At 36.2% G+C, this 9,117-nt stretch overlaps 2 protein-coding genes across 5 annotated transcripts in view; one reads left to right on the forward strand and one right to left on the reverse strand.

Moving 5' to 3' along the window:
- The window catches only part of ctnnal1 (catenin (cadherin-associated protein), alpha-like 1), a 53,962-nt gene extending 48,512 nt beyond the window's left edge, over positions 1-5,450 (forward strand). For 2 of the 4 annotated variants that reach the window (XM_032581294.1, XM_032581296.1), the window contains exons 15-19: positions 62-110; positions 668-724; positions 2,004-2,123; positions 2,968-3,075; positions 4,047-5,450. In XM_032581294.1, coding sequence (XP_032437185.1) covers positions 62-110; positions 668-724; positions 2,004-2,123; positions 2,968-3,075; positions 4,047-4,217 — 505 coding nt within the window. In that variant the 3' untranslated portion in view covers positions 4,218-5,450. The remainder of the gene's footprint in view (positions 1-61; positions 111-667; positions 725-2,003; positions 2,124-2,967; positions 3,076-4,046) is intronic. The other 2 variants (XM_032581297.1, XM_032581298.1) reach the window with 1 other exon arrangement.
- Positions 5,451-5,749: 299 nt separating this feature from the next.
- On the reverse strand, positions 5,750-8,796 carry abitram (actin binding transcription modulator). The gene is made up of 6 exons (XM_032581299.1): positions 8,593-8,796; positions 8,462-8,513; positions 6,973-7,102; positions 6,805-6,881; positions 6,544-6,613; positions 5,750-6,393 (listed from the first exon to the last, which is right to left on the reverse strand). The coding sequence occupies exons 1-6, from the start codon at positions 8,672-8,674 to the stop codon at positions 6,262-6,264; spliced, it is 543 nt and encodes a 180-aa protein (XP_032437190.1). The 5' UTR covers positions 8,675-8,796; the 3' UTR covers positions 5,750-6,261.
- Between the last annotated feature and the right edge of the window lie 321 nt (positions 8,797-9,117).

A 9,117-nucleotide genomic window follows, 5' to 3' on the forward strand; every position in this document is an offset into this window, starting at 1 on the left:
AGTAGTTTGTCCTTGTCCATCTTTCTCATCTACGTTATTATTTTTATTAATGAAACCACAGAGGGGAGGGGCTGTTGAAGACAACTCTGGATCTTTTTCATCAAGCTGAGGTAATAACATCCACATCCTCTGACTTCCCCGGCTCCCCTCCCTATTTTCTCTTTTTCCACCTCAATTTATTGAAGTTGCAGATAAATGCATGTTATTCTACCACACTGAGGAGGAAGATCAATGGGTCAGTAAACGCACACAGCTATTCATTCATTAACCCCTTTTCAGATCTGACAGCAGATGTCAAAAATATATTAATGTTGCTGGGAAGGCGATGCAGAAGCTTCCTGGCTGTGTCGGAGAGACGGGGCGATGCAGCTCCGTACAGGGCTGTATCATATTGAGCTTAGATCACTGCCAGTAACATAGAGTCATTTGTGAAATCACAGCACCATATATCACACAAGATTAATTCAGTTTGGGATGAAAAGAGATAAAAGAGAAAGAGAAATGAGAAGAAAAAGGAAGGCATACAGAAAAGAAGAACTAAGAAAAACTAAGTTATTCAAGATGTTTCGCTTTTGCTTCTTTGTTGCTGTTGACAAGCTTCCTTAGTGCAAAGTTGAAAAAGATGAACATTTTCTTGTGTTTATGCAAGTTTTAACTTATTTTTAAGGTTTTGTCAGAAGAGGGACTTCAGCTTTGTTCATCTCTTCGTACATTTTCCACTCAGGTAAATATACTGGCTCATAGTGCAAATGATACATCAACAATAAAGTGATTATTTTTCTTCTTATTTTTCTGAATGTCATTGTAAACAATATTGTGCCTGAGTTGGGGTTAGTGTTATGTTCTTTCTGTTTCTATAATACCTAATATCTTCAACCTACTTTATAAGAATTACATTGATTGACATTCTTTCCACTAGTTTTCAGGCATAAAGCCCCAAAATCCTGACCAATGTATTAGAGCCAAACATTGTGTGGTTCTAATACATTAGAGCCACACAATGTATTAATCTAAAACTCAGCATTAACATGACCCTTGCAGCATTTGAAACAGGCCTTTTTATTTTGTAAAAAAAAAACAAAAAAACTGGATTGTTATTGACCATTGAATACAGGGTCAACAACACACTGGCTCTATTAAATGATATGAAGCTGGAGTGCCATAAGAGTCGATTTCAACCTAAATCAAAATGTTAATATTTTAAACGTATTATTTTACTATTATGTTCCAAGATACTTTAGTAGATTCGTCCAATTCGAACACACTGAGAACAGCTTCTAACCTCTCACTTCTTCACACACCCACGTCACCCAGCCTGGCATTGCTTGCTTATTGGGTCTGCCTTATAAATCACACTACAAGAGCAGGAAATTAAGGCTGTCACACACCTCTTTCCCTCCCGAGAGCAGAGATCCCACAACAAACACAGCCTCTGTGGCTTCCTTCCTCTCGCCCTCGACCAACTCCTTCCCCACGTCCTCCGAGTTAATTTAAATGGCTCTTTTTGACAGGCTTTAACGACTGTCATTTGTCACTGCAGCAAATGCGGGTGTGGGTGTCTGTGCTGCTGTGCACGTGTGGATGTGAGGAGGGGGGTGCCATGTGCTTGACTCTCAACAGAGTCATAATCAAGGGGCAAAGTGTTACTGATGAAGCATCTACATCCAGATAGCTCCCTATCAAACCAAGCTGCTGTGTGCTTTTGTCAGTGAAAAAATGTCACTGCAGTCATGTAAGTGAAGTAGATCTGGGGATTAACCCAGTTGCTTTAACAGAATAAGGCAGTTCATCACTGTTGCTGATGGATTAGGGCCACCAATTCAGATTTTCTGTATCATTTTCATCTTTTTTTTTTTTACTATCCATGTTTTGTCTAGAAAGAGCACTGTAAATTCACACATTCACCCTGACTTCCTGTAGAAAATCTCTGCAGTTCGGAAAGACATCTCTGACTCTCTCTCTCTTTCCCTTCCACTGTTTTTATCTCATTCTCACTGTTCCAGCTGGTTGATGAGGAAAAGTCTGTGGTGATCACAGAAACGGAGAAACTGGTGGTGTTGTGCCAGCAGCTGCAGATGGGGGCCAAAACTCCTGTACAGGGCAAGACTGCCACCTTCCAGAAGGTAACCATACTACACCTGTTAGGGTTTTGATTTTATTGTTTATTTTTAGGAAATATAGTTACTTTGTGTTGCACAAGGTTTACAGTGTTGCTATTAGAAAGTTCTGCAGCATCAATTTTACATCAGTTTCAGACAGAAGTCACTGGGTCCATGAGGACGCTGCTGTTATCTTGATAGTTAAAGGGTTTTAATTTAGTAGTTGACTTGTAAAATAGATTCTGACATCTGATTGGTTAACCTGTGCAGTGGTTAGCCTCACTTTGATTTTTAAAACTTGGATATCAAATTAATTCCCAGTGTGCAGCAACACAAGACAAATTATTTATATTGTTACATTTATATTGTTATATACTGTATTTTATTATCTAGTAAAATATGGGCTCCATGTTTTATTAAATATGCATTTTAAAGACTTTTGGAGACATTTAAAAAAAATTCAATTATTGTATTTATGTAGTTAATTTACATATTTCTTATTTGATGTCAACTGTCATATAAATGTTTATTCACTGACTTATTTGTATATTAAGTTGATCCAAATTGTGTCGTGTCAAAATATCCAGAATTTTAATGTAGTTTCAAGAATTTATTGTTTGTTTGTTTACTCATAATTTTCAATGTTACAAAAAAAAATGTCAGGCTTGGTGGACTTTTATTAAATAAAAGAAATTGACAATGGTTGCAGAGGGTTATTTGAGGGTTGTGTTCTTGGCATATGTTGTATTTTCTCTAATGCAAAAAGTCTGTCCTTATATGGTCAGGAACAAGAAGAAAGTTTAACTGAATAATTAAAACCTTAACAGACATATCTTGTTAAATGACTTGATGTTTTCTTTGTCTGCAGGTGGACTCGTCCATTCAGACAACCAGAAACATCATGACTGTGGTCCTCTCCCTCCTCCCCATTAGTAATAAGCTAAATAAAAAGGTAACATCCACATGCTGCTTTAAGGTAAACGTGTGCTTTTTTAAATAATGTTATTATTTTGCCTCAGGGCAACGGCTGGATTCTAACAAGTTCCACATCTTTCATTTGTAGGAAATGGTATTATACTTTTAAAAGTTCAGATTTACTCATCTTAGTGTGAATATATTTTTTTGTCAGAAGGAAATTAGTCCTTTTGTAAGTAACAAAATAGCTGCATTTACATATTAAAAAAAAAGATGGACGGTCAAGTCGAAACACAACCAATTCCCATTACCAGACAAACCCTAATTAAAATCTTACCATCAAAGTAATATTTAATGAAACCTTAGCAGGGTTTCATTATTATATTCTTTAATAGTATTTATTAATACTCTGGCAAGTTACTTGTTATATTACAAACAAAATCCTCACACACCATTGATAGAGATAAAATAAAATAGATGTTCTGTGCACAATATGGAAATATTTTGCTATTTTTTCCTATGTGAAAAGAAATGTTTTAAATGAAGCAGATTTGAGACTAAAAGCCTTTTCTATGTATTAGCATATAAAAGGCAATGACAATTATAGTAATTGTCATCTGTATCATTCTGGTTAATTTGAGTCTGTGATTCACTAAATGGATTCATTGAACCTGCTAATTAAAGAATTTTTATACTCTTTATAATCTTTTGTCAGAAATGGTCTAAAATTCTGACAGGGAGCCTCAGTTCCCTGCAGGACTGGACAGATTCAAAGAGGTTCTTTTATATTAAACAAGCCAATTTTAGGCCTCAGTTTGATACAAGAACTATTTTCAGAACATATTCAACATTTGTTTGGTTTGATGGATTTAATAGAAATCAGCTTCATATACTGTAGATTAACATGTAAAGCAACATGAGCATCTTTTATTCTTATTTTAGCTCTTTGCCAATTAAATGAGCTGAAAATGTCTGAAAACAGACAAATTTTTCTTCATGTCTAATTATTTATTTATCCCATTGAATTTGCAGTACAAGTCAGAGAGGACGAGCCTCAGTTCCCTGCAGGACTGGGGAGAACGTCCGGACGCATCTACGCCTGTCAAAGAGGAGGGGGCTCTAAGCAGCAAAAACACAAACGGCTTTGGAGTCAAATCCCTGGAACAGCACATGGCCGGCCTCAACCTCCTGGAGAGCAAATAATCCTGGAGAATGTCTCCTTGTTTTTTTTTCCCCACTGTTGTTGTCAGAGCACCACATAGCCAACCTTACCTCTGTGAAATTATCCCATCATCCCCTCCTACCACTGTAGCCTGGACTTGAACTACAAGGCAGAGATGGCTGCCTTTGGGTCAGATAGATTGAATTTGGCACGTGGGGGATAACTCTGAAGGTGTGCCAAGAAAGAAATGCAAACTGAAGCTCTGTATGTCCAATGAGGTGGATTCACTCCACTTTAGGTACTTAGCATGAACCACTAGTCAACAATCAGCCTTCAAATTAAACTGATTTTTGACTCAATTTTGATTTTCAGGGTTCCTCAACATTCATATACAAATTTCATACGTTTTCAGTTAATTTTTTTTTTTCCAGCATTCTGTAGATAAACAGAACAAAAACGAGGTCTTTTCACAAAATCATGAAATTGGCCACCAGTTTTCTGTGTGGTTTAGAGGCATCTGGACTATATTACACGAAGTCTACTTCAAAATCTTTAACTCCTGGATTTGTCAAAGTGTCAGACTAAAAGCAGATTATTTAAAGCACAGTTTGTGTGCTTTGGTACCAAAAGCTGCAGTTTTTTCTTTGTCTGGCATTATAATCCCACTAACTTTAAGAACCACGTATGTCGTTCCAATTGAATTTGCTTAGACAAAAAAATAAATAAATAAAACTACTGCCCCTTTTTTAAAATTTTGAGTGTGCATTCAGTCATTAAGTGAAAAACCAAAATGCTGAAACAATAAAATCAAGTGTGATGAGTCTATTCAAAGGTAATAAATGCACCTTTAAGAATTTTTGGACTGAAAATACCTTAGATGGAAAAATAAAACTGGAATATCCAACAATTTTCCACACTTATCCAGACCTCAAAAATACTAAGAGCAGATTGAAAGCTTCTCCAGGCTGTGTTGGAACCCTGTTTGTTAGGAGTCATAGTTCAGCCACACATCTGTTGTCTCAACGTGCCTGTGTGTCCCGACCCCCCTTTGTTTTTTGGTGTATTGTAACTGTGTTGCACAAGCATGGTGGCAACATGTGTAACTGCCATAATGTCACTTCCTAGCAGATCACATAAAAAAAACAAAAAAAAAACACTATATTTGCCATAGCATTTACTATAGAACATTCCCCATGTGACATGTTAATAGAAAAATAAGATTCATGCCAAATGATTGAAAAACATTAGCGGAGATATTTTTTTTCCTTTGAGTGGAAAAGCTAGAGTTGGTGAGTAAAGCTGCTGAGGAATCAGGATTTTATTTTAAAGCATGTTAAGCGAAGCCAAATCATCCGTCAGATTTAAGAGTTGTGAACGGGCATCGAATAGAACCGTCAAGTGTACTTGTTATGAAGACTATCAGTGTGAAGCTGCCAAACAGGCCAATATGTATTATAGTTTATGAAATGTTTAAATATATAGTGTGGTACTTAAAGCAGTTGATGTGGATCTGAAGGTAATCACTTTGGTACTGTGAGAACAGGAGATAATGACTCAAATCTACACTATATAGTAGGCTTTAGGGAAATTCTGTATCTTTTATGAGAGCAACTAGATATTCTGGACATTATAATGCCACCACAGATTTAAAAAAAATGTTTAAAAAAACATCTAGTTTTGGACCATCTATTTTTTTTTTTTGTTGAAAGGCTGATAAAAGGGTGAGAAAATAAATAAAAAATATTTTTCATACATTTGTTTGATTTTTTTATGAACAAAAACAACAACAAAATACACCTGCAAATTATCTGCAGCATTTCACAGAAGACTTTGTTGCTTTCTCTTATATTACTCAAATAACATAAAAACAAATTAGTCACAATTAAAGCACTTTTAAGTTGAAAACATCCTGGAGTCTTTGTAACATGATAAACCGAAGGCACTTTCCTTCTGTTGCATAAAAGTGTCTTACAGGAGAGTCAGTCAGTCAACTTTCTCAGTCTTTGTTTTGAACCAACCTGGAGAGAGAGTGAGAGGAGAAAACCAAAGAAACTCTTTCGGATCAGGTTAGTCTTCAATGATCCATTAGGGGGGTTGTGACAAACTGCGTTTGGAAACGACAGCCTCAAACTCTTCTCTTGTCAGGAGGTTTTCAGTTATGCTCTTGCTTTCCTCAAACTTTGGAAGGATGACAGCAATATATCCTTCAGTAGACGGCTGGTCAGAGTTGATGACAAAAGAGAAAAGCGTTTTCAAGCACTTTATTTCATAAAGTAAGGAAAAAAAGGCTTATACTTTGAGTTATTACTTTACAGATTTAACCTATGATGGATCTAATATAATTTACATGTTAAATTACGAATTTACCTTTTCTAGCAAGAGATTTGGGGTTTCTAAAATGTTCTCATTGACTTCCAGAAGACGCCCCCTTATGCAACTGAAACAAAAAAATATTGCAAAGAGTCAAATACCAACACATGGAAGAGGATCAGGGCCACCGAGAAAAAAAAAAAAAAAAAAGAATTCTGAGATTAAAGTCAGAATTCTTTTTTTTTTTTTTTTTCCGGTGGCCCTAATCCTCTTCCGTACCAATATGTTCACAAGAGGGGCTGGGAAAGAAAATCTCACCTGTAGATTGTGTACTCCGTGTCATCTGAGCACATTATCCTGCACAAAGGTGCAAAATCTGTAAGGAACTGCGCCCCCTATTGTCAGAGAGGGGAAAAACAGGAATTTGGGTTTAAAAACAGTTCCTATACACATCTACCAAAAACATCTGAAGCTTCATGACTTTACCCGTTTGGACTTCCCGGACACTTTATTATTCAAGCGACTGCAGCCGTTACTGATCTGGTAATTGATGCTTTTGATTGCGCGTCCATCCTGAAGTATCGGATGAGTTTCTGCTAAGGTCACAACGCACAACCTGCAATAGGAAAATTATATTTTGACACACCTTACAATTTGTTTATAGGTAGAATTTTTTTACAGTGTAATGGACTGAGGGATACTTAGAAGTAAAACCTGGGCTCAACTGTAATTTAGAATTAAATGGTTAAAAAAGGAAACACACAAGGAGATAAAGAAGTGAGGGAGATATAGAAGAACAAAATTAGTCAGGACAAGGAGGTAAGAAAAAAGGAAGGAAGCACAAAGGAAAGAAGCAAGAAAGTAAGGACAACAAAATAAGGGAATTTTTAGACAATAGGATTGGGAACAAAATTTCGAATTGAATTAGGACTGGACTTTTAATACCACGGGAAACTTCAACATATGAATACACTTTGATCTAAAGCAAAATGTTTAGATCAGTGCCCTGGTTATGTTTAGGATTTTTATCTACCAGATAGCAACCTCTGTCCAGGTTTGACCTGTACCGAGTTCCATTCATCTCATCCAATCATACTGAGCAAACTCCCCTTTTCCTGTGCAGTGGGAAAATCCTCCTACAGAACAATGATGCCTGTGCCTCCATGTTATAAGGTACAGATGTTGTGCTCAAGGTGCAGTGCTCAGATTTCCGCCAGAAATAGCTTTTGGCAAGATCAGTTTTAATCTCATTTGAATAATTATGTTCTCCCACGAGTTTGCATGGCTTGTGCCAAACTAAAAACTGACCTTCCAATGGTTTTATTTGAACTGTAGCTTTCTTTTTACTAATCTCTCAAAAAGATCCGTTTGTGGAGTACACAACTCATAAATGTCCTAGGGTATCCGAAGGCCTCTCAGCTGATTAATACTGCCCTTGCCAGCCTCTAAGTTCAAATGGACAAACATGTCTTAACAGGTTTGAAGTTGGGTCACACCATTTTCTTGTTCATATTAAAACAAACCTGCACAAGATACCCAAAGCTTGACATACTCTTTTATAACCTCAGTCTGCTTTAAACTTCACAAGTTTATCACTATCTGGTCTTTTGTGCTTCTTGGTCTTCAAAAATACAGGATATTCACCAATGTCCTCAAACAAATCTTTCAGTATCGAGGTTTATACTGAGCATAAACTCAGCAGACTCTGCTGTCTGTATTTATGTAGGATGTAAAGAAGACCAAACTGTTTTCAGATTTTTGTTGAGTTAAAATAATTTTAATAAAAAAAAACATTGACGCTTGTTTGTAACGTGACAAAACGAGGAGTACTTTTACAAATCACTGCAAACGTGCGCCTTCATCATCACATTCAGTTAATTTCAAGCTCTTTGTTATGTTATGAGATCATAATGGATCATAAACTAAAGTCCAGATATTGTAACTCAAATAGGCGATTATTACAATAACGAATTACCTGTTTGAATGTTGTAAGATGCAATGATCCTCACACAATTTTCCCTTCATATCTAAAAAAAACATAAAGAGAGTATATAAAAACAGAACAAGAAAATGTTGCTTTTTGTTAAATAATATTAATATTATTACCTGCTCTGTACCACCGTGTGAAATATCGGCCGATAACAGAGGGCGCTTCTGCGTCTGCGTTACTCTGCTCCACACAGTCCATCAAGACAATTCAACCAACAACCTTAAACAATTAAATAAATAATAATAATAAACCTGAACACATTTGCTTCATATGTGCTTAGCTTGGCGGAAATGTAACGGCGTGACACCAGAGTTGTCCGCCTTTCAAATGTCTCCGGAGTCTTGGAAAAGAAAATAATAGTATAGGTTCCGCCAGGGGTTGCTTACTAGAAGAGAATAAGATACGATGAGACGAGCGAAACATTATTCAGTAAGAGTCTTTGTATAAAACGCGAATGGTTCCGCTCACCTATCTTATAAGTTCAGTGTATTTTTAAGGACATTTATATTTACTTGGTCATTTCTTATACTCCAAGTATTCATCGCTATTGCAAAAATACTTTCTGCAAGACGCCGTAATTTCCAGTAAGTAAGCAGGAAAAATAAGTATTCCTCTTTTTGTATTATTATTTTAAAATAATT

The sequence above is a fragment of the Xiphophorus hellerii genome, chromosome 13, assembly GCF_003331165.1.
Source record: "Xiphophorus hellerii strain 12219 chromosome 13, Xiphophorus_hellerii-4.1, whole genome shotgun sequence".
Classification (NCBI taxonomy): Eukaryota; Metazoa; Chordata; class Actinopteri; order Cyprinodontiformes; family Poeciliidae; genus Xiphophorus; species Xiphophorus hellerii.